The sequence below is a fragment of the Thamnophis sirtalis genome, unplaced genomic scaffold (genome assembly GCF_051295495.1).
Source record: "Thamnophis sirtalis isolate CommonGarterSnake01/CBP01778 unplaced genomic scaffold, rThaSir2_p1.2 scaffold_10, whole genome shotgun sequence".
In the NCBI taxonomy this organism is placed as follows: domain Eukaryota; kingdom Metazoa; phylum Chordata; class Lepidosauria; order Squamata; family Natricidae; genus Thamnophis; species Thamnophis sirtalis.
This window is the reverse complement of record NW_028261390.1, coordinates 22,759,504-22,784,630: the sequence shown is the minus strand read 5'-3', so window position 1 is coordinate 22,784,630 and position 25,127 is coordinate 22,759,504. Positions and strand designations below refer to the sequence as shown.

The 25,127-nt window shown below is 41.8% G+C and overlaps 3 protein-coding genes across 5 annotated transcripts in view; 2 read left to right on the top strand and 1 right to left on the bottom strand.

The window, feature by feature from the left end:
- LOC148043805 (caspase-6-like) overlaps nucleotides 1-21,428 on the top strand; it is a 37,653-nt gene extending 16,225 nt beyond the window's left edge. The window contains exon 6 of the mRNA XM_087724207.1: nucleotides 21,238-21,428. The gene's annotated coding sequence lies outside the window, so the exon portion shown is untranslated. The remainder of the gene's footprint in view (nucleotides 1-21,237) is intronic.
- LOC106537547 (caspase-6) lies at nucleotides 4,062-21,428 on the top strand. Of its 3 annotated transcripts, none has more exons than XM_087724206.1 (8): nucleotides 4,062-4,113; nucleotides 5,719-5,757; nucleotides 6,822-6,864; nucleotides 8,184-8,333; nucleotides 10,046-10,122; nucleotides 18,047-18,222; nucleotides 18,746-18,905; nucleotides 20,190-21,428. In XM_087724206.1, the coding sequence occupies exons 4-8, from the start codon at nucleotides 8,218-8,220 to the stop codon at nucleotides 20,423-20,425; spliced, it is 765 nt and encodes a 254-aa protein (XP_087580332.1). In that variant the 5' UTR covers nucleotides 4,062-4,113; nucleotides 5,719-5,757; nucleotides 6,822-6,864; nucleotides 8,184-8,217; the 3' UTR covers nucleotides 20,426-21,428. The 3 variants fall into 3 exon arrangements, with proteins under 3 accessions (XP_087580332.1, XP_087580331.1, XP_087580330.1); XM_087724205.1 differs by lacking the exon at nucleotides 4,062-4,113 and adding an exon at nucleotides 4,152-4,403 and having other exon boundaries at nucleotides 18,726-18,905; nucleotides 20,190-20,384; XM_087724204.1 differs by lacking the exon at nucleotides 4,062-4,113 and adding an exon at nucleotides 4,164-4,403.
- The window catches only part of MCUB (mitochondrial calcium uniporter dominant negative subunit beta), a 52,303-nt gene continuing 48,519 nt past the window's right edge, over nucleotides 21,344-25,127 (bottom strand). Inside the window, exons 6-8 of the mRNA XM_014051715.2 lie at nucleotides 24,504-24,707; nucleotides 22,836-22,952; nucleotides 21,344-21,716 (exon numbers count right to left, since the gene is read on the bottom strand). Of these exons, the coding sequence (XP_013907190.1) occupies nucleotides 21,639-21,716; nucleotides 22,836-22,952; nucleotides 24,504-24,707 (399 nt within the window). The 3' untranslated portion in view covers nucleotides 21,344-21,638. The remainder of the gene's footprint in view (nucleotides 21,717-22,835; nucleotides 22,953-24,503; nucleotides 24,708-25,127) is intronic.

Below are 25,127 nucleotides of genomic sequence, written 5' to 3'. Positions count from 1 at the left end.
AATAGATACCTGTTCTTTTTTCCTGCCTTGTCCTTTGTCGTTTTTGTCTTCTTTTTTTTTGTTCTATTTTTTTTTTGCCTTTTCTTTTTGATTTTTTCTTTTCCCACTGGTGTGGGCAGGTATTGTTCAAGATTATTACTTGTATTAATACTTTTAAATAATAATTACAGTCAAATGAAAATGGATATATAATAATGCTAAAGTTAATATGAGTTATGTTTGTTGACCGTGGAGGATCTCTAATCGATTGATACATTTTCTACAGATGTAAAAAAAAAAAAAAAGAAGCTTACAATGAAAATAACCATTTTCGCTAATCTAGCTACATAATTGATTTTGTAACCAAATCAGATACAAGTATCCATCGGAGTTTCCCTTTTCTTCCATTGGATACAAGTATTTTGATTTTTGAGTGCTTGAAATTGATTTGCTAATGCATGACCTTCTTTTTCAACTGCAACTTCCGAAGTGAGACTTTATAAAAACTTTGAAATCAAATCTTGCTTCAAATCAGATGTCTGAAGCCAAACAGAAAAGGTGTTTTACCTGTATTCTTAATTTCTTTTTCATTTCCTTCACATATGCTTTGTTCTTGAATTATTCCTAAATTTATTGAAAAAAAATCATCATAACCAGAAACTTCCGAATTAAATTGTACATTTGGCACTAGCTGTTGATTGAAAAAAAATGTGTCACCTTAAGGCTATGGTTCTTGCAGTGTTATTTACATATTAAATACAATGGAGGAAGAATAGTGATAAATACCAGTGAGCAATAAACAAGTCAGAGAAAATAGAATTTGTACATTATTCAATAAAGATAATAATAAAAAGCCATGTAAATCTTCAGAGTAAGGAAACTGTCTGTAATTCATGGCCAAATAAGGACAGGGAAAGAGTCAATATGAGGTACTGGTTAAGGTATTGGACCAAGATCATAGAGACTAATATTCAAATCTATCCTTAACCACCTTAAATTTGATGGATACCTTTGGGCCACAGACTCAATGAATGAATGTGGATAGAATACAAAACTGAATGCCCTTATGAAAGTGGATTTAAATTATTTGAACACATAAACAGAAAGAACCAAAATCAAATCACTAAACAAATACAAAAAGGAAATCATAAAAAGACTAAGAAAACCATGGTTGCATGGAGATACGATCCTAAAAAGAAGCGATTGGCAAAGTTAAAGAGCAAAAGGCTACATGTGAAACAAAGTAAGAACATGGTAGAAAGAAGCATAGTTTCCAAGGACAGAAAGGCATGAAAAGTTATAATGAATTGTGTGGATATGATGTAGTTTTAACACTAGTATTTTTTGTTTTCTTTAATTTCTTTGGTTAATATTCCATTTGCCTTTTTGTACTCTGTATAACGCTGCTTATCCTAAATGGGAATAGTATGATTGGTAGGTAGGTACCAATGTCGGGAAGAGTTCCAACCCTTTTCTCACGCTCATCTCTTGTGCACGTGCAAGTGAAATACCCTCCTGGGCCAGGATCAAGGCGGAGGAGGCAACGACTCTCCTCCTGCTGTCGCCACTGCGCAATAAGGGGAGTAACTGGGGACGCAGCACAGGGGAGCCACGCTGCGCAGGAGACTCCTCAGCGCCAGATTCAAGTCAGCACGAGCTGCGGTCCCCTTCGGGTTGGCTCAGGAAGGAGGGGAACGGGGAGCAGCAGCAGCAGCAGCTGGTTGGGTGCAGGGAGGGAAGAGCTCCCCAGAAGGGCGCTCCTTGAGCAGGGCTCTGGAGCTCTTCCCACTCTGCATCCAGAGACGGCAGCTCCGGCTCTTTCCTGAGCCAACACGAAGGGGACCGACCGGAGTCTGGTGCTCAAGAGTGTCCTGTGCAACGCAGCCAGCTACTCACTTCTCAGCGTCGGCAGCGGAAGGAGTCGCTGTCCCCTCCGCCGTGATCCCGGCCTAGGAGGATATTTTGCTTGCAGGCGCAAGAAAGAGATGAAAGAGAAAAGGGGAGAATGAGGGAGAGATAGAGAGAGAAATGAAAGAGAGCTGGAAGAGAGAACGGGAGAGGGAAAATAGAGGGAAACAAATTAGAGGGAGAAAGAAATGAAAGAGAGCTGAAGGGAGAGAATGAGAGAGAGGGAAAAGAGAGGGAAACAAATCAGGGGGAAAGAAAGGAAGAGGAAAGAAAGAAAGAAAGAAAGAAGGAAGGAAAGAAAGAAAGAGAAAGAAAGAAAAAAGAAACTTTCTCAGACCTATGATGAAAGCAATGGCAAGCTAGGTCTCTTGCCAAGAAAACTGCAGTTTGCCAGAAGGCACAAATTGGAAGCAAGTCTGATTTTTTTTAAAGAAAATAACAGATGGCCAAAAAATGCATCTGAAAATAAGATTATTTATAATTTTGGATAATGTATTATATTGTCAAACTCAAAAGAAATCAAAATATATATCCTATTGCTGTTAGTACAATCTTGCCAGCTTCTAGCAACTTAGAGTTCACTATGAAAAGATTACAGAGAAGCAATTTCCTACAATTAATAACTTTATTTTGGTTGCTATCATATTCCATGAGAAAGAAAGAAAAAGAAAGAGGGAAAGGGAAGGAAAGAAAGATAGAAAGGAAGAAGAGAAAGGGAAATAGAGAAAAACAGAAATGAGAGAGAGGGGGAGAGAAGAGAGAGAGACCCTATTCCCACAGAAAACACTGAGCCATGAAATCTCAGGGAACTGAACCAGCAATTCGTAGACAATCAAACCAGGGGGCTTAGCTGTTTCCCAGGTGTGGGGAATGTATCAAAGACATGACTGAGGGGCTTAAAGAAATAACCAAGCCCACAGATTATTATCATCCTTTTTTCCTCTTTCATGCGGGGAGGAAAGAAAAAGACCCTGGAAACTACAGACCAATCTCGCTGTGTTGCCTCACCTCTAAAGTCACGGAATCAATTATAAACCAGCCCTTCACCCTCCACTTAGAAACAAACAACCTGCTTTCTAGCAAGCAGTTTGGATTCAGGAAAAAATTGTCCTGTAATCTGCAACTCCTACAAACCCCCCCCTTACAGGAGGACAGAGAGGGACCCCACCCCTTTCCCCGATGGTAGCCGAGGTGGGGAGCTGCAGACAGACACCCCCCCTCTCTCTCGCCTTCCCCCTGTCCCCACTGTCTGGGTGGGGGTGAGCTGCCTGGAAAGAGGAAGGGAAGGAAAAGCGAAAGCGAAAAAGGGAAAGTGGGGTATTTTCAGCCCTGAATCCCCAGAAGGAAAAAGAGGCATTTGAGCAAAAGGATTTTTGCTTCTTCAGAAACTTCACTTTTTCTTCTGAATCTCAAATTTGAGGCTTTGAAGATCAGGCAAGAGGGGAGCTTCTGTTCCTTCTGGGGGGAGCCCCTGAATTTGGGGGAGACCCCCACCCCCCATTGCTCAATCGGGGCCTGGAGGGGGAGGGGAACTGAGGGAGGATATTGGGGGCTCTGAGTTTCTTCTCCGGAACTGGCTCCCCTTTGTGAAAGGGGCTGGAAACCCTCCCTTTGAAGGGATCCATGGACCATATAGACTAGATATAGATATAATTTTTTAATCAAGACCACACACCCCAGTCAGTGGTGTCCCCACTTTACCAATGTTAAAATCTGGTCATGTTACCTTATCCCCTGGAGCTGAAGGGGAGAACTCTTTATTATACAAAGTTTCTCCCTTTTCACATCCAGAGAAATGTTCTGCCTTTTCAATATTTCCTAGGATATTTCACTTTTCTGGGAGACGGCTGGGTGATAACTTCCTAGAAATACAATTTAAAATAAAATTGGAATAAAAAACTATCTAAAATGGAATTGGAATAGAATAGAATACAATAATTTAAGATACAGATAAAATATGATAAAATTATATTTCGGTGTCACCCCTGCAATCTACCCCAATCAGTCCCACGCAAATCCTGAATGGATTTGTGGATAAATCCTTCACTTTGCCAGCTTTAAAACCACAAAGAGGTACTTATGGAAAACCTGTTAGCTCTTTGGGGACCTTGAGTCGGTGTCCTCAGACAGATACTTTCTCCCTTCAGGCTATCCCAGCCTCCTTTGCTCCTTTATTATAGGAAGCGGCAAGGCGTGTTTGTTACTCTCCGCAAACCTCCGGCCTCGGTGAGTTTCTCCCACGCCTCCCAGGCCAAAGCAGAGGGCCGAGCCTGTCCTTGGAGGACTGAGACCAGCGCTCAGCCCGCCCAGCCGTGATAAGAGCAAGCAGGGAGACTTGAGGAGAAGGAGGCGCCCCTTTCGCAGGGGAGGAGAAGAGGGCAGGCAGGGGAGGACTGGGGGTAATAACACCGCCGGGAGGGCGAGGGAGACTGTCTGAAGGCAGTGAGGGAGCCGAAGCGCAGCCATGGCAAGCGCCAAGAAGCGTGGCGCCAAGAAGCGTGGCACCAAGTCCTCAGGTAGGCGCAGAAAAGGGCTGCAGCAGCCGCTCCGGGCGAAAAGAATTTTGAACCCAAGGGGCTGGAGGCTTCGGCGGCAGGAAGGCTCATCTGCGGCTTGGTAGAGCTCAGGGGCCACTCTCGCTCCGGCTGGGCACCCTAAAACGGCTGGCCGACGGCGACAGACAGGTTCTCCCAGCCACGCGTGGGTGGATGCCTTCGGTTGAAACGGCACCCCGGGCTACAAGCTTGGGGAGACGTGGCGCGTCCCAAGGCATCTCAACACGTGGCTTTCCTTTCAGGGAAGCAATAAGGGCACGCAAGGTTTGTATTCACACGGCACGCTTAACCTGGCGACTGAGCCACTCCGTGGCACAAGTCCTTGAACCCTTCGTGGTCTGAGCTGGGTTTGCTCAGGGTGCCACGCAACCCCCGAACCGAAATTGAAAGGAATGAAGTGCAGGTCGGGCAAGGGCAGCTGCTAGGTCTTTACTCCAACTTGGTGGAAAGAGTTGTACGAAGACACAGACAGCCACGGAGTAAGTACTTTAGGAGAGATCGAGATGAAGGGAGCCTTAGTTTCAAAGCGCCTCCTGTAGACTTTTCCCTGTAAACTTTAAGTGTGAGAAAAGCAGTCTTAAATCACTTTTTAGTGCTATTATAACTTTGAACTGTCACTAAATGAACTGTAGTAAGTCGAGGGCTACCTGTACCTTATGCTTGTAATAACATCTTAAATTATAATTAATATTGACAGAATATTTATTTCTCCTTATTACCAATGCATTAAGTTACACAAATAATAGATCAATAGTTACATAATATTGCATAAATATCATTATATCTGAACAATCTACAGTAATGTTTCAAGATTTGTAATAATACAGATTTATAACTATATAATATTTAGAATAAATGTACAATTTATATTACAATCATACACTTAGCCCTTGGCTTTATGACCAGTCAGTATAGATTTATTATGTTTCTAGTTCTGATTTGAAATACCATGATTCAGGTTCATAATTAAGAATACAATATTAAATCCATGTGTAAGAATGTACAAAAGCAGCAATGCTTTTCTTTTTTGCTTGTCAATCTTCATAAGACCATTAAGAAGAAGACTGAAAAACCTTTGGTTTAAAATTTTTAAGTGATTAACTTGTGTTTAAAAACTCATTTGCTGATTATATTGTGATGATATATTGCAATATGCCTCAGTTATGAAATACATTTGGTATATTACTGTAAATATTGAGTCTGTCTTTTTTTCTTTGCAATTGAGTTTGAACATGGTTTATAAGAGAGATGCTCGTTGTATTGTTTTTTACTATAGAAATCCATGTGGACAGCAAGAATATACTACAAAGCAAAGGTAAGGTACCCAGCATTTTTTTTTTTAAAAAAATCTAATTGACAATTAAAACTTTCTAAATTGCAAAGTAATAGGAAAAAAAGCAAAAGATTGAAACCACCCCTAAATTATGATGAATGTTTATGTTTACATGTCACGGTCATGGTCATCCTCTGAATTCAGTAACTGTTGCAGTCCAACTGCACACAAAAATTAGCATCTGGAAAGATTCGTTAACCACTGATGTTTTGGATGTCACAGATACTCACAAATGGGCTTACTAGGCTGAAATTTCTCTCTGAATTTTCTGCTGTTAATTTATTTTCTCCTTAGAGCAGGGGTGTTAAACTCGATTTCATTGAGGGCTGCATCAGGGTTGTGTTTGACCTGGAGGGGTATCTAGGGGAGGCATGGCCAGCTCAACATCACTTGTGCTGGGCTCCTGTGGTAGCCCGAGTGCTCTGCCAGTGAAAACGGTCTCCCAATCTCCGTTTTCGGCTGCGATGGCCTCCTGCAACCCTCTGCCAGCTGGCATTTTTGCTGGCAGAGGTACAGCGGGCCGGTCCTTCACTGTTTCCAGGGTGGCCCCACGGGCCAAATCTAAATTTGTGTCCTTATTTTTTTGATAATTTACATTTTTTATTTTATGGATTTTCTAAAATAAGTTTCCCTAAGAAAATATGCATTTTCAATGAAAACATACAGTTTCCCTGAAAATAATGGAAGACCTCCCTGGATAATAAGCCCAATCGGGCTTTTGAGTGCATGTGCTAAAATAAGCCCTCTTCCCAAAATAAGCCCTTACTGAAAATATTGCAACACACCAGCAGCCATGAGGTGACCACAGTCACTGCCTCCCGCACCTCAAAAATAATAAGACCTCCCTGAAAATAAGGCCAAGTGCTTATTTCGGGGGTCAAAAGAAAATAAGACCCAATCTTATTTTTGGAGAAACATGGGCACTTAAAGTATATTTTAAAAATATGTTTAGCAAGTAAATGTATTACCTACACTTGCACATTTTTTATCATGTGGAAGTTACATTATTTTGATTTATTTATGTTTGAATTGTTTTCTATTTACAGATGAACAGCAGAACATCACTGAAAAAGACGCCCTTGGTGAAAGGTAATCTTTTCTGAGTCAGATTTTGCAGTGTTTTTTGTCTTACAACATCAGTTATTTGTATGGCTCTATTCCAAGAAGCTTACAATGAAAATAACCATTTTAGCTAATCTAGCTAGATAATTGATTTTGTGATCAAATCAGATTCCTTTTAAAATTACAGCTATCCATCGGAGTTTCACTTTTTTCACTTTTTCCCCCATTGGATACAAGTATTTTGATTTTTGAGTACTTGAAATTGATTTGCTAATGCATGACCTTCTTTTTAAAATGCAACCCCCAAAGTGAGACTTTATAAAAACTTTGAAATCAAATCTTGCTTCAAATCAGATGTCTGAAGCCAAACAGAAAAGGTGTTTTACCTGTATTCTTAATTTCTTTTCCATTTCCTTCACATATGTTTTGTTCTTGAATTATTCCTAAATTTATTGGGGGGGAAAATCATCATAGCCAGAAATTTCCGAGTTAAATTGTACACTTGGCACTAGCTGTTGATTGAAAAAAATTGTGTCACCTTAAGGCTATGGTTCTTGCAGTGTTATTTACACATTAAATACAATGGAAGAAGAATAGTGATAAATACCAGTGAGCAATAAACAAGTCAGAGAAAATAGAATTTGTACATTAATAAAGATAATAATAAAAAACCATGTAAATCTTCCGAGTAAGGAAACTGTCTGTAATTCATTGCTAAATAAGGACAGAGAAAGAGTCAATATGAGGTACTGGTTAAGGTATTGGACCAAGATCATAGAGACTAATATTTAAATCCATCTTTAACCACCTTAAATCAAATCACTAAACAAATACAGGAAGGAAATCATAAAAAGACTAAGAAAACCATGGTTGCATGGAGTTACGATCCTAAAAAGAGGCAATTGGCAAAGTTAAAGAGTAAAAGACTACATGTGAAACAAAATAAGAACATGGTAGAAAGAAGCATAGTTTCCAAGGACAGAAAGGTATGAAAAGTTATAATGAATTGTGTGGATATGATGTAGTTTTAACTGTAGTACTTTTTGTTTTCTTTAATTTCTTTGGCTTAATATTCCTTTTGCCTTTTTGTACTCTGTATAATGCTGCTTATCATAAATGGGAATAGTATGATTGGTAGGTAGGTGGGTAGATAGATAGGTACCAAAAATGTACCTATACCGATGAAGGATATCCTTCTTATAATCAAATTAAATTATATAAGATTTGCACTAATTGTACAGTTCTTTGACTCCTAACCACTGACATGCTTCAACATACAGTTGTGTTTATATGAACGAGAAAGACCTACGTTTATAAAACTGGGCTACCTTTTTTTTTTTTTGCAGGACCAGCCTATTTGATCCATCTGTGGAATACAAAATGAAACACAAGAGAAGAGGACTTGCTTTGATCTTCAATCATGAGAGGTTTTGCAAGTGCTTGGAGTTACCAGAAAGACGTGGTACTCATGTTGACCAAGATAATCTGAACCGCAGGTAAAGAAATCATTGTTGTTCGACATATTTTCTTTTACACTGAAGAAGACAAATCCAATGACTTTTCAAAAACTACTTCCATTTTTTAAGAAATTGTGTGTGAGGGAGAAAGTATTCCATGTATGCTGAGGTAATGCAGACTTTCAGATTTTTAGGATATAGGTAAAGAATTTTGCAAGTTTTATAACAGGAATGGCTTTGGCATCAATCAAGATAGTTGTTCTTTGGCTGATTTGCAACAGATTTCTGATTCTCAGTTATTCAATAAATTAAGTCCCATCCCTTTAATTACCAGCAAAATAACTTCAATTAATATACTTACCGAAATAAATGGCAATCCTAAACTGAAGTTGACATTTTCCACCACAAAGCAAGATCAGACAGAAAAGCCTCATCTGTACAGATAGTCCTTGACTTACAACCATTCATTTAGTGACCATTTGAAGTTGCAACAGCACTGAAAAAAGATGGTTAGAGTTTGTTTCAGAGTTTTCATCTGCAGAATCAACCCTATGTTCACATGTCTGACAGAACCCAGCTGTGGTTTTTTTTTTTAACTTGGACTCTATTGCTTATGGCAATATATGAAAACAGTTGTGTGTGTGTTTGTTCCAGCGTAACTCTGGAATGCCTCAAGCAATTTCAACCAAAATTGGTACACAGATGACTTACCCTCTGGAGAAAAACACTGGGGCCTAGACAGCCCTAACACCCCTCAGGATTTGTGCTCTGTTAAGATACAGACTGTTGTGTCGTACTGGCTTCTACTGTACAGTGCAGTGGAATTGACATAGTAACGACTTCACAGTACTCCACAAGGGGGCTCCCTCTGGTAAGGAGGAAAATCCAACATTAGAAATTACATTTGGTCTGCACATTTTCCCCCTATAAATAAGTACCCGGACAATGCCGGGTTATCAGCGTGTATTAAATAGATTAAAAATGGCCTATGGAACACACCCAACTTCTCTTTCTGTGACTTCACATTCTAAGGATAATCGAGCAATGGAGGAGAAATGAAGCAGAAACAGTATGTCTTTATGATAAAGAATGGCTTTTGCAATGGAGGATTACTAGAAAACATTGAAGCAATCTCAAACATACCTCTGATTTACAGTATTATAGGCTGATGCTAAATATCTATATGAATGCTATTTATTTTATTAGAACAGTGTGAATAGTTGTGCAATTTCATTATTGGTTGTAAAACTTATAAATCAGGACATGAGCACAAGTTGTGTGAAATATCACGTCTTTATTCCTGGTCAATGTTTCAGAAGCTCGCATGCTGAGATATTAGGCGGGTGAATAAGGCAATGAAAGACCCAACTTGTAGAATTCTTTTCACAAAATATTATTCTAATCCTAAATGTCAAGAAGTACAGATTTTAAAAGTTGGGTTTTTTTTTAAAGGTTACAGAGAGAATATTACTGATATTAAGTATTGTATCTTCTTAATATAGTTAAGTGTGTTTTAGTTGCATTTATGTTTTAATTTAAAACCCAATCTGATTCTGTGGACTGAAAAGGTAGATTCCTCTTTTTTCTAGACTACTCCTAGCATAAGAATGTGGAAAGTGATGTTTCGGTAAATTTCTAAAGCTGACTGGTTAGATAATGTTGCATCCTCCCAGAGATCTAAATATTAATATGTGGTTATTAATAATATATGGACATGATCCTAGAGTGAAATATTGTTCTGTTTAAAATAGGTTGACTGAACTTGGATTTGAAGTGAGATGTTTTGATGACCTTAGGAAAAAAGAAATAAAGGAAAAAATTTCTAATGGTAGGTAAAGTAAGTTTATTTGCTGTAGATGCTTGGCTAGCAGTTATATTTTATTGTTAAAAAATTTAATATTAATGTTCCTAGTGAAGAAAATAATCCTGGTTAAGATTTAATTTATTGAACTGTGGGAGAGCCATCCAGAGAGAAAGATCTGCTTACTTGCTATGTTTTTTTTTTCCCCTCCCAGGTCTGGTCTGTTAAAACTATTCACATTCCTTCAATCATGTTTGTTATTAACTATTGAATTACCGTATTTTTCAGTGAATAAGATCCATCTTTTTCCTTCAAAAGAGTGTGAAAATCTGGGTGCGTCTTATACACAGAATGCAGCATTTTTGGCTTCCGAAACCCCCTTTGCAAAAACGGCCATGCATAGCCTTTAGGCTTCCAGAGTGCTCCTGCGGGCTGGGGAGAGCAAAAATAGTGAAAAACTGCAATTTTTTGCTTGTTCCCCTCCCCCCCTCTGGCCACCAGGAGCACTCTATAAGCCTCCTGAAGGCTATGCAGGCCCTTTTTGAAAAAAGGGCCCATTTTCGGGAGGTTTGCAGTGTGCAAAATCTCTTTTAAAAAAATTTGCCTCTTCAAAATCTTGGTGCGTCTATCGGGTATATCTTATACTCCAAAAAATATGGTATATGTTTATGTTGATAAGGCAGGGTTGACATTTTAAGTTTTTATAAAAAAATGTTGTTTTTAGATTGTGATTTTTTCATTTTAAAAACTTAAAACTTAACAATTTTATAGCTAATTTAGTTTAGGGGTAGATATACAAAATTCACCAGTTGAGAAACAGAATGTTCTGGAAAATTCGAGAGCATTCTGTTCGTCTTCCAAATCACCTTGAATCTTCTCCAGATTATGCTATTCCAATAATTCAGTGGTTTATGGAAGTAAATTATGTTAAACTGGAAATAATTTGAACTGTTTTGGTCACATTATAATCAAAATGACTGTTGACTTACCTGAACGGTCCTTCTATGGGTGCTGCGAGGAGAATCCAATCATGGGTTAACTTTGTCCATTAGCCTAGAGACTGAGTATGTAAATTTTGACCACGCCTCCTCTGACTGGACCGAGTCAGTTTTGCACGAAGTCAGCTGATAAAAGATGTATGTCAATGTCACTCATGCCATAGGCAACACAGGTACTAAGGTCACGTCCAGAAAGTCCATTCAGGGGGAAAAAAGGAAAGGTTAGTCATAGAGTCAAAGTCAAGGTGGAGCCCTGATCAGCCGAAGCCGTGGGCGGGTTTTGATTCTCCTCGCAGCACCCATAGAAGGACCGTTCGGGTAAGTCAACGGTCATTCTCCTGTGTGCTGCTCGGGGAATCCAATCATGGGACATGCCAAAGCAATTAATTCCCAGGGCAGGAGCTAGGCTGGTCAGGCTCCTCCGCAGAAGAAAGGACCCTTTGCAACACTCTCCGCCCAAAGGAGGCCTCAGCCGAGGCCTCCACGTCAATCTTGTAGTGTCGAATAAATGGCAAAGGTGACGCCCAGGTGGCCACCCTGCAAATCTCTTCCACTGAGGCTTGCGTAGCCCAGGCCGCTGTGGTGGCCGCACTCCTGGTAGAGTGAGGAGTAATACGCCTGGGAACCAGCCGGGAGTGACTGTCGTACGCCAATGCAATACACGCCTTCAACCATCGATGGTGTGGGAAGACACCTTCTGTCCAATGGACGACGGCTGGAATGAAACGAACAGCGCCTCCGACCTCCTGAACGATGCCATGCGCTTCACATAATGCCAGAAGATCCTATGAACATACAAATGGTGCCACTGGTGCTCCTGAGGATGTGAAGGATGCGGACAAAAGTCCGGGAGGACGAGCTCCTGAGCCCTGTGAAACAACGTGTTGATCTTAGGGAGGAAAGTCGGGTCCAAACGAAGCACCACTCTGTTTGGATGGAAAATGCAAAGATCCGCCCGAACAGAAAGCGCAGCCAACTCCGACACCCTCCTGGCCGATGTAATGGCCACCAGGAACACAGTCTTGAGCGACAGTAACCAAAGGCTGATGGAATGAATGGGCTCAAAGGGAGCAGATATGAGAGCTCTGAGGACCAAGGTCAAGTCCCAGGTGGGATAACGATGCACCGTCGGCAGTCGCAAGTTAGAGGTGCCTTTCAGAAAGGTCTTGACCCATGAGTGTTGGGACAAGGAACGGCCCTGACCGCCTCAAATCACCGTGGATAAGGCGGTGACCTGTCGACGAAGTGTGTTGGGTGCCAGACCTTTATTGAGACCGGATTGCAAAAAGTCTAAGACCTGAGGCACCGAAGCCTTGATGGGGTCGGCCCCGGAGCGGCGGACACCACCTACAGAATGCCTGCCATGTGGCCTCGTATATAGAGTAGTGGATGGACGTCGAGCCGCTTGTATAGTGTCAATAACTTCTCTTGAATAGTGAAGTGCGGTTAGAATAGCCCACTCACGTGCCGCATGGCTAACTGCAGGAGCTGGGGGTTCGGGTGGATGAGAGCCCCCTGGTTGAGCTGGATCTGATCGTCCGGAATCCTCCACGGATGTGAAACCGACAGGTGGACGAGGTCTGCGTACCAGGGCCATCTGGATTACATCGGAGCGTCTAGCAGCACCTCCGCCTGTTCCGTCAAGATCTTCTGGATGACTGATGGGAGGATCGGGAGAGGAGGGAAAGCATAGAGGAGACCGGCCAGCCATGGACTGCATAGAGCATCCACCCTCTCCGCTCCAGGAGTCTGGTACCTGGTGTAAAATCGCAGTAGTTGTGTGTTGTGTGGTTGCACAAACAGGTCTACTTCGGGACGGCCGAATCGGCGAGAGTTCCTGGAAGAGAATGGGGTGGAGCTGCCACTCCCCTTGATCCACGGTGGCTCTGCTCAGCCAATCCGCCTGCATGTTGGCCACACCCGAGATGTGCTCCGCCCGAATCGACAAGAGCCTGGCCTCCGCCCAGTGGTGTAACCTCTCCGCCTCCTGCATCAGGGCCCTGGAGTGGGTGCCCCCTTGGTGGTTGACATGAGACTTGGAGGCAACGTTGTCGGTCAAAATCAATACATTGATTTTGGTTCTGGTTGTGTGTCACAATGTCCCGGAACTCCAGGTGGGCTAGGTAGATGGCGCGGAACTCCAGCCAATTTATGCTGTTCGATAGTTCCTGTCCCGACCATCGCCCTTGAGCCACTCAGTTCAGGGCAGGGGCTCCCCATCCAAATAGGCTGGCATCCATTGTGACCTGGATGCATTCTGGTTCCTTGAAGGGACACCCCTGGAGGAGCCTGGAGGACATCCACCATCGAAGGGATCTGAGAGGCTTGTGTGGAAGCCGAACCTTGATCTGGGAGTGACTGGTGTGCGCCCTCTGGAAGGGAAGCAGGAACCATTGGAGTGGGCGCGTATGGATCCTGGCCCAGGGAACCACGTTGATACAGGAGATCATCTTTCCCAGCAATTTGGACAGCGTTGCCAGTGGCAAAAACCTTTGAGACAATACCTAATTTGCCAGGTGTTGGATGCTCTGCCGCCTTTCCGGAGATAGGGAAACTTCGCATGTCACTGAATTGATGATGGTTCCCAGGTGGAGTAGTGACGTGGTTGGCCGCAAATGACTTGGGAAGGTTGAGGACTTTGATTTGATTTGATTTATTGCATTTCTATGCCACCCTATTCCCAGAGGGACTCAGGGCGGCTCACAAACCAAAGTAAGGGGGGGGAATACAAACATGTCAACCGCTTCATTGAGTTAGCACGGGGCGGACATATACAACTGTGTATCGTCTGCATACTGGTGGTATTTCATCCCGTGCCGTCGAATGATCTCACCCAGCGACTTCATGTAGATGTTGAACAGGAGGGGGGACAGGACCGAACCCTGCGGCACCCCATACTTCAGGGGCCTCTCTGCCCTCCAACTAACACCGACTGCGACCTATCCGAGAGGTAAGAGGAGAACCACCGAAGGACGGTGCCTCCCACCCCCACCTCACATAATTGTCGCAGAAGGATACCATGGTCGATGGTATCGAAGGCCGCTGAGAGGTCAAGGAGCACTAGGACGGAGGCATGACCCCCGTCCCTGGCTCTCCAGAGATCATCAGTCAGTGTGACCAAAGCAGTTTCTGTGCTGTATCCAGGCCTAAATCCAGACTGAAAGGAGTCTAGGACGAAGCCATGACTGCGCAGTGAGTCCATCGTGACTTGCAGATCCCGCAGGGCCTGGTTTCGAGATGGGGACAGAACCAATATATCGTCCAAATAACAATTGACACTTATTGGGATCAAGCAAAGGGAAGCCACCACCACTGCCAGAAGCTTGGTGAACATGTGTGGAGCCGAAGACAGGCCAAAAGGCAAGGCCCGGTACTGAAAGTGGCGGCCGTTGAACTGGAAATGTAGAAACCTCCGATGTGCCGGATGGATGGGCACATGGAGGTACGCCTCTTTGATGTCGACTGATGTCATCATATCGCCTTGGCGGATGGAGGCCAATATGCTTTTGAGAGATTGCATTTTGAATTTTTGGTACTTGATGTACCGATTGAGCCTTTTCAAATCTAGGATGGCCCTCCATTCCCCGGAGTTCTTGGGTACTAGGAACAAGATGAAGTAAAACCCTAGCCCTTCCTGTCCCCTTGGTACCTGTTCTATGGCCCTGATGGTGAGAAGGTAGTGTATCTCGGCGTCCATGAGGTGCTGTTTTGTCAGGCACCTGGGTACGGGGCACTTGATGAACTGTCTCGGGGAGATGGAGAGAAATTCTAGAGTGAGGCCCAGCGTCACGACCTGAAGGGCCCAGGCGTCGGACGTGATCTCCGCCCACTGATGAGCAAAGGCCAGGAGACGCCCTCCTATGGGTTCTCCCCCCTGCAAGTCACCGGTACCTCCTAAAGGACCGGTTGCCTGCTCCACGAAATGGCCTCCTAGCCTGAGACTGCGCCTGGTTCTGCTGGCGGCCCCTATCCCTGGCCCCCGCGGGGTCCTGGCCGCGATCCTGGGACTGAGAAAAACCCCTGTTGCAGTTGGGAGCATAGGAAGCAGGGGCGAATCCCGAGTCCCCAGCTCAAAAATGCTGTTGCCTATTGTAAGGCTGTTGCCTCCTATTGGCGCAACCACTAGTAGAAGGGAGAACCTTACGTTTATCCCTGGTTTCAATGAGGATGGGATCCAGAACAGATCCAAACAAGGCTCCGCCCTTGAAGGGCGTGGACGCAAGGCACCACTTGGACTTGACATCAGCTTGTCAATGGCAGAGCCATAGCAAACACCGAGATGCAACATTAGAGACTACAGCTCGAGAGGCAAATTTTGCTGCACTAAGAGTGGCATCCGCCGAAAACTCCAAGGCCACCATCAATTTGGTGATATCTTGATGAAGGCGCATTTCCTCAGGGGCGAGCCTACTCTGTAACTGCTTAAGCCAGACCAAGGAAGTCCTACTGAAGAAGGACGCCGCGGTAGCCGAGCGTAAAGCCCAGACCGCAGCCTGATGGGTCTTGCGAATGACTGTCTCGGCCTTACGATCCTCTGCATTCAAGCCCTCCGAAATTTCTGATGGAATTAATACTGGCGAGGCGAGGGCAGCAATAGGGGCATCTACGGTGGGGAACTGGAGAAGACCTTCCAATTCTGGAGTAGAAGTGTACAATTTCCTATCCCCATTGCCGGGTAGGGTAACCGCAGTCGGTTGATCCCACTGCTTTTGAATCAAATCAAGAAAAAGCTTGGGAGAGGGAATAATATCCTGCAAAGAGGTGTTCAGTGGCATCTAAGCCTACAGCTGTGCTCTCCTTAGATGCTGCCTCCCCCATGTGGGTGGTGGTCTTAACCTTATACAGTAAGGACTTGAAAAGAGCATGCCGGAACAGACCAGGGGCAGTAGGCTGGTCCCGGGACAGGTCTTCATCATCGGAAAATTCCCTATCTATAACTTCACCTTCCTCCACTAAGGCTGATTCGTCACTAAATACTGAGGGCAGAGGCGAAGGAGGGTCTGTCTGGAATAGAGAAGAATCCCCTTGCACTACCTGGGAAACTGGGCCAGAGTAGGCCGCAATGGGCCTAGGAGCCTGGGCTCTGCGAAGGAACTCTGCATCCACTCCCCTAGAGATGGCCTCAAATATCATGTGGTACAAATCAGAAGGAAGGCCTAAATCCTGGCCCTCCATAGGCCTGAGGCCTGCAGCTGTAGGAGTGAATGTGGCAGAAGGCCCAGCACGTGAGGGCGAACGAATTGAAGCCCCACTAGCCTCTGAAATAATTGGGGGAGATTGAGGCCCAAAAACCCCTTCCTCAGGGAGTGGTGCCCGGGGCAGCTGGATATCAGGAGACCAACCCTGCTCATTAACGCGCACCGGTGAAACACTTTGTGGAATCAGAGCCGGGGGTGGGCAACTGGGAGCCCCAGATGCCTTTGATGTTACCTTGGCCTTATCTTTGCGCTTGTGAGCCTTGTCCCGGGCGGTGGATGAGGCCCGAGGCCTATTGCTGGAGGCCCTGGTAGCGGCCTTACCGGGCCTTGGGCTAGCCCCCCCTCGCCAGGGGAACGGGGTTCACAGATGGGCTCTACAGTACCTTTAGCTACTGATTGGTCTGCCATGGTAGGGTAAAGTATTTGAAAAAGCTCAATCACGCTCAATGAAGAGGGTCACGAATTGCGCACCACTGCCAAGTCGCCACGTGAAAGCAGAGGCTAAGGTGAAAGCAACCTCTTCCCTGAGTCAGCAACCGCAAGTGAGGGAAAAGGGAGGATTACCGGAACAGCGCAGACTCCAGCGCACGAAATAGCTTGCCACGCCTCTTCCGTCCAATTCCATCGTGTGCGCAAAGTCCCTATTCAAAATGGCGACCGGCACTGAGAGCGCGAAATTTAAACCGCTAACGGCGAGGAGGGAACCAAACGGCCAGCAAGTTCGCAGCCCCGCACGGCTGCCGCTCCACTCAGAGGAAGAAAGAGCCGCATGGCAAGGCAGCATGCCTGGGAACTGACCGCGCCACATAGGCAAGTTCTACCCAGCGCGAAACGGCGCAGGGCAGCGCACCAGCCCAGAACGCGCCCAAGCAATCGAGGAACAAAGGCTTCCAAAGTCGCTTTCGGAATTGCCGGCTTAATCACCCGGCACGATGAGTCTGCAGAGCTCCCAATCCCCGATTGGAGGGAAGGCTCCAACAATGAGGAAATTGGGCTGGCAATAAACTGCCGCCTCCACCTCCGAGAGTTAAAAATCCATCGAAGGTTGAGAGTGACCGCTGAATCCAATGAAAACGATGAGAAATTTGTCAATTAGTCAAGAGAGAATTGGGAGACGTCTCGTTAGGCTGGACTGAGTAAAAAAACTGGCTCAGTCCAGTCAGAGGAGGCGTGGTCAAAATTTACATACTCAGTCTCTAGGCTAATGGACAAAGTTAACCCATGATTGGATTCCCCGAGCAGCACACAGGAGAATAAGCCTGTTTCGCGTGGAATGACATGACTGGATCACTCTAGATCACCAACAGTTCAGAGAATTTACTTCGGGAAACTGGCCCGGAACAAGGTGGTTAGGAGGAAATTCAGCATATTTGTTTTCTGAAGGTTTTCATTTCCCATTTTCCCATTTCTAATTTTTAGAAAATAAGGTGGAAAATAAGCCTTTAAAATGTCTTTGCTGTTATCTGCTACAGGAAGCAGAAAAACCACCAGAGACTGTAAGGTCTCAAAAGTATGCAATCATGGCATCTGATGAGATGGTTTTAATGATGCAGTAAGTAATGGAGTGTTGATTGATTTTTGAATTTCTAAATCCAGCTTGGAATAAAAGTAACTATTTGTTTAGAATGTGGGAGAACTGGATTGATTTGATTTATGTCGAAAGAAAGCTAAAGGAAGTTTATACCTCACTGTTTTATAGCCACCAATATAGAAGTAATTTCTCTGTGGAGATAAATTGTGTCATTATTTTTGTAGCGTCCAAAGAGCAGCATGCCGATGCCGATTGCTTTATGTGCGTTTTCCTGAGCCATGGAAAAAATAACAAAGTTTACGCTTATGATGGTAAAATAAAGATACAGGATCTGACCGATATGTTCAGAGGTGATGAATGCCCTAGTCTGATAGGAAAGCCAAAAATATTCATAATTCAGGTGAGATGCGTTTATAATATAGGATTAAAATCAATCATGTTGAAAAAGAAAAATTAAGACTGCCATATATTAAAAGCATCACTTTAAAATGCAAAAAAATGCAAACATAAAGTGTAACATTTGGTGCATTTAGTCAAAATGTGATATACTTCCATATATTTACACCTATGTAATTTAAGGAACTTCCCTGAGGATTTACCATCAATGTGTGTAAAAATTTGTGTCTATGACTGGCAATTTGTAGTGGGAAAATGGGTGGGTGGCAGAAGTGCCAGAATCACCTTAAATTGTGTTTATGTTACATAAGACATAAACACAATTTAAGGTGATTCTGGCACTTCTTGTATAAGAATAGTCTTCACCTTAAAAAAAGAAAATCTAGATCACCACTAGATCTATAGCAGGGCATAAATAAAGGCATTATATATTCGACTTTTCTGTATCTGCAATGGATGGTTGATATTTCAGAAGTGATTCCAGATGTGGGATTTCATTTCTAGCAGTTTTTTATCTCCAATTTTAGGCATGCAGAGGAGAAAAAAGTGATGATCCGGTCTTTCCTAACGATCCGGTTGGTAGCGTTACAGACCGCTCACTTGTCAATGAAACCGAAGTTGACGCTGCTGCAGTTTATTCTTTACCTGCTGGTGCTGATTTCCTCATGTGTTATTCTGTGGCAGAAGGTAAAAAAAATGTTATCCTAGAACAGGGCTGTCAAACTCAGTGGCCCATGGACCGGATGCGTCACGTGCTGGCCACACCCACCCCATTTTAGTAAAAGGGAAAAGTCGCGATACGTCATCACATAACATGACGATACGCGTTTCACACCCCTGTCCTACAAGAAATTTTTTTTTTATCCTCGTCGTCAAGTAATAGTTCCTTAAAAGCTGTTTTGATGTTTTATTTATTGGTTATTCATGCTATACGTTGAATAGCTACTGACAATCAAGTCCTTTTGTATTTTAAAAAAAAGGTAATATAAACAAAACTCACTAAAACTAATCAGTAAATAAAAAATGGCAGATAGAAATTGAATCTGCAAGAAGTGGTAGCGCATTTATCATTATGTAAATCACAACTGGAACTTCTTTCCCATCAGGGTGGTGTCAGCTTTCCATATTTCCATCACAGCAGAGCAAATATTAACTATCCTTGTCTACATAGCAAACTAAATACCTACAAGAAATAAATCTTTAGGGATTTATTTTTATTAAATTTATATGCCCGCCTGTTTTACCTAGTCAAAACTCTAGGGGGCAAACAACCAAATAATGTAATATAGCTGTAATGTAAGGTTTCCATGCAATGTAAAGAGCCAGCTTCCTAATACTTCCTTGTTGCATGTGCTTGCAATGAGTGTAGAAATATGACTATTTGGCCCATACTCTCTTTATGAATGCAACTTAGATGATAATATTTAAATGACAAATTCATGAATACCAGCTAGGATCGCACATCAAAATAGGCTAAAATGGTGTTATTAATTTGTGGTTTGGCCCGCCCAAATGAATCCAGCTATAGTAAGGTTTCTTCAACTCCCAGTCTTTTTTAACTTCACTTTAGAGAATGCCATTGGGAACACTTTCTCTTAATGCCGTTTATCAGCTTCCCTATTCAGTGTGATAAAGGCCACCATGAAAACAATTGGACTTCACTAGATGCAGTATTTATTAGTAAAATAGAGCAGAAGTGGATCAGCTAGTACTACTTATATAAACATAGTTAATAAAGGGGACGTTAGATGTTTGGGACAGGTAAAAAAATCCTCAAATTTTTTTTGCCGAGCAAAAATACTAGAAATGTAACAAAAATGTCAGAATATTGGCACATTGAAAAAAGCTAAAAAAATGAAAACTTTTCCCCTGAACATTTTTTTGGTTGCTTAGTAAAATACAGATTGAAAACTAAAGCTAATTTCTTGACTCAGTAATGTAATCCTTTCTCCCCCCTCCCTCTTCCAATAGGTTTCTATTCCTACCGGGAGACTCTATATGGTTCTTGGTATATTCAAGATCTGTGTGAGATGATACAAGAGCATGGTACTTCCCTGGAATTCACAGAATTACTGATGCTTGTTAACAGGAAGGTATCACATCGCAGGGTAGATAAAAGCAGAAATATTGCTATTATAGGGAAAAAGCAGATCCCTTGCTTTGCTTCAATGTTAACTAAAAAACTGTACTTTTACCCCAAATCATAGCAGCATGATGGAGTAATTATTATTTTTGGCTACATAGGTTGTGGCAGTGGTGTGCTTTGCAGGAATCAAAACATAAAGAATACCGTACTGTTAAAATAGATCAATTTTATATCCACTTATCTAAAATATGCTGCATTAAACTCAATGAGAGTTGATTCTGAATAGACATATAGAATTGTACCGATAATTTAAAATGTGTGTTTAGTTAGTATATAGTCTATTACTTAAACTCAGATCTTCAGGAAATGGTTAATTAAAATCATTAGATGAGCAGATCCATGCAATAAAAACCACAGACAACAATTGCGGACTCGAAATGGCAAACAGAAATACAAATTCTGCATTAAAAATGGAAAAAAACAACTGTGAAGTGTAACAACTCAGTCAGAAATACTTTTTATACAGTCTTTGAACTAGTTAGCTATTCTGCTATGCTCAGGGAATTTTAAAAATAGGTTCAGACTTGACATTGGGATAATAAAGGAAGAGTTAATCAAACTTTATCTGCCTTTAGGTTTTACATTTCATAATGGATGTTATAATGGATATTTTGTACTAATTGCTAAATTTTTATACTTTTGTTTCAACATAGATAGTAATTGTCTTGTGAGAATCATTTTCTTAATCTGTTTGTACTGCGTAAATGTTCCCCACCCACTTTAATATTTTGGAAAAATGAATTATGCGACCAATATGATATTGTGATTTCTTCAGTTTTACAAGCTGCTGCTAACTTGTGGATTACTGCAACTTAACCGAAACATTTACATTAATTTGTGCCTGTGAAAAACCTGTTTTCATAAATCATTCAGGTGCTATGTATGCTACATATGTAACTTATTACAGCATTGAGATATTTTGTGCAAGTGTGAAAGGAACGTTTTCTTAAGATCATAAACAGAACACCCAGAAGACATCCAAAACTACTATCTGTTTTTATTTAGCTCATTATGAAAATTACATTCAAATATCGGAATCCCAGAATAAAACCATCCTTTAAAAACATTGTCTTGTTTTATTAAGAATGGATTGGCCATCCAAGATTAAGATGATTATTCTTTCTAAACTCAAATATTGTGGAGGAATGATATATACAAAAAGTATGATTTGGGGTTTTATTTGTAAAGTTTTGTACATTCAGCTTTAATATAGTGGTTCAAAATGTCCAGTTTGTGAGTTTTTTGGGGGGGACTCAACAGGCTGAAACTTAAAATTAATGTTTGTCATTAATTTCTTGCACTGGAAGCTGTAATTGTAAGGGGTTCCTCAGTCGTTTCAAGGATTCTTCCACCTGATAGTGTAAAAGGAAAAAAAAGTGACAAGTTTAAATAGTTGTAAATAGTTTCCATCAAATTCTATATTATTCAGTTATGTATTTTGTTAACCAAGGGACCTTAATAACCTGAATTTAGATCTTAAATGTAATTCAATTACACTTAATTTTAAAATTAGGAAACTGATTTAGCTAGCAGGTAGCAAGACACTCTGAAATAAACTTTTCCATACATTTTATTTTGTATCTATGGATGCTGGACCTACTTAGCCAGAATACATATCCAATGACCTATTCTTCACTAAAGTAGAAACATAGGAAAGAATTAACTGAATTGTAATCAATTGAAAATGCTGAATTGGGTTTGCAATATGCAATATGATAGTTACTCATGATTATAGACTATCTCTATAACTACCTCTACCTCTAGCGTGTTTCAAAATATTTTAAAAAGTGAATAAAAGGAAACAGAAAGAAAATGATTATACAAAAGTATATACATTGAATGAATGTGCTGAGGAAGCAAGAGAACCTGTGCATTTGTAATCATTTTGCATTAAATGTACAGTTGTTTCCCAGGTCCTGACACAGGGTAAATGTGCTGTGTGGCATGGGATGGCATTTTCTCTGCCTGAAAAAGGTACCTTGACTACAGTTATTAGCAGCTGAATTAATCTGTGCAAGACAGACGTAACACTTTAGCTAGATTACCATTTCTGGGCTTAGTAACTGCTTTTTGTGAACAAATGTTGTAACTGGCTCCTCTCCAAGCCATCCTTCATCAATTGGAAGATCTGAGTAAATTGGCAGGTTCATCTTACAATATACTAAACTATCCTATTCACTTTTGCAGGCAGCAAAGCAGATAATCTATAAGATTTCAAATTTTCATCCCCAGTAGACTAATTGCAGCTGCTATAACAGATAGATCTAGGAGGATTCCCACAACGTAACATGATTCCTTTCCTTTTTTCTGGAGGACTAGGAACATGCATTTAAAAACTTACTTTTCAGAAGATTGAACTGCTTTCTGTACACAAGAAAAGGAAATAAAACTGCCAGTAGTAGTTGCAAATAATTGACTTTCAAAACATACTGAAGCGCAGATAGACAGAGCAATCTATGTGATTAAATTACCTCTTCCAGGTCCTCTTTTAACTTGTTATACAGAATCATATTGAAGTTCTGGCTTTTAGCTTTCCGGTGAAAATAGTGAAGGAATTGCCTGTCTCGAGCATCTGGGTAAATATAATCCTTAAAATGACAAGTAAAAAAAAAAAAACAAGAAAAAATTAATTCAATAAGATTTCCTGTATGGTTGAATATCGATAAACCATACAGGAAATTTCCCCGGCTCACACATAGAAGACTGCAGAATACAAAATCTCTTTCAAGCTCAGTCCTGGATTTAAAATGAAACACGTGAGGCGTTAAGTGGATCTGTATATTTCATTAAACCATGTTTTAATCATGATATGTAATAAACCAAATTCTAATTGCGTTCAACAAGGCTATAAACTTGGTTACACAAAGTGTTTTGTAACATGTTATTTTATGGGGTTCTACTTCAACTATATCTCAATACTAGTATCTCAAAATTTTAGAAAGGGTTTCTTAGGATTTACTAAGGTTTGATTTGCTTGATCGGGTTTCTGTAGAAATAACCCTTATTTCCAATTAACGTATCTTGAATACTAGAAAACATTGTTTTCAAGATATGGCAATATGTAATGGCAATGTGTGAAGGATCTTGGGAGACAGAGCGAAGAGAAGCTCCCTAGGGAATGATCAGATAAGAGAGAGCAGAGCCCTCAGCTCTATAATGTGCATTACAAGAGGCTCAGAAGACGCCCTCCCTAGTTTATTAGGTTGCAAAGGAGCCAGGAAATTTTACTTGCAGGTTTGCAAGATTCTATTAATATCGCTTTATAATGTAGAATTAATTTACCTGGTTTTGTTTCCTGTCTGATCTACACGGTAAGGCTGACATAGCCAGTGGTGGGATCCTACTGGTTTAACAACCAGTTCGGTGATCGCACGCTTCACACATGCACTTGGCACGCACTGCATACACAGTTTTGAGAAAGCTTACCTTATGCATTACTGCTGGGGAGGAAAACAGCTAAGGGGATGCAATCTGCTCTACCGTGCGATTCAGCTGAGAGGATATACTAGGTCAGTAAAACGCAGGGGCAGGTGGGTGGGCCCAGCTGATTGTTGGAGCGAACGGTTTGCTCCCAGCTGATCATCAGAGCTACCGATTTGCCCGAACCGGTAGAATCCCAGCCCTGGACATCGCCTCAAATTATGATTACTACAGAAGAAGCGATTTTTACATGGAAGGAAATGGGAACAGGGATAGCAGGACTTTTGTTTGATGCAGCCTATTTTTCTTTAAAGCATTAGTGTCCCCAGATAATCGAATAAGGGCTGATATGTCTTTGTATTATTAATTAATTCTAATTAATTCTAATTAAAAAAGAAGAACAACTGAAGAGACTAAGATAATCACTCCTTCCTGCACCACATCCACAAGATACATAAACTGCATTACTGTAGGTAGGTGCTACATTATAATAAACAGCAGGTGATTTTTCAGACTTGCAGAATCTGAAGCATTGGAATCTTTACTGATCAACTCTGAACAATTTGCAGAACTTTTGAAACAAACACCCTACAACTGCTCTCAAAGGAAAACTTAAGGATACTTAGCATAACACTTCAAAGCCTTGTGCACGTAAGTATATATGTTTCAAATTTCAAGCAGTCGCAACCGATTTTTGTTTGTATGTATCACCTCCTTACCTGCTTAGTAAGTACAAAGTACGCATAGAATGCCATGGCACTTCCGTAAGTGATAAAGTAAGTAACAGGTTCCATAATGTCCCATGAGTAGACCCACCAGGTGAGCCAAGCCAGGGCTCCCCCCTGAGTAGACATTAAGGCCAAACCAATCCAAAGAAGGCGAGAAGTCTTTCCATCAATATCTGCTGCAATTCTAGCCTTCATCTAGGAACAAAAAAAAGCTGCGTTACATTCCATAGTGTTCAATTATGCTCCTCTCAAATGTATTTAGAACTGCTGTATTCAAACTGATACTCCCAACTGGAATCTGAAGTTCATCCAAATACATTTGAATGGTTTCTTAAGCATAAAGCTTCACATATAAATTCAATTCTAATACCAAGAGCAACTACTTCAGAACATGACCTGTGATGCAACTTTGTTTTTTCTAGATACTCTTGGATAGACATCCGAGCACTGGTTTAGAATAATGCTATTCTCTGTAGATCTCAATTAGAAAAATGCAGCTATTAGTTAAGATAGATAACTTTTTTTTTCATTGTGGGCACACATTAAAAATTAAACTCTGTGGCGAGAAACAGAGAAAGCGAAACTTAAAACACCTGCTTTGAGGCGACGTGGCAT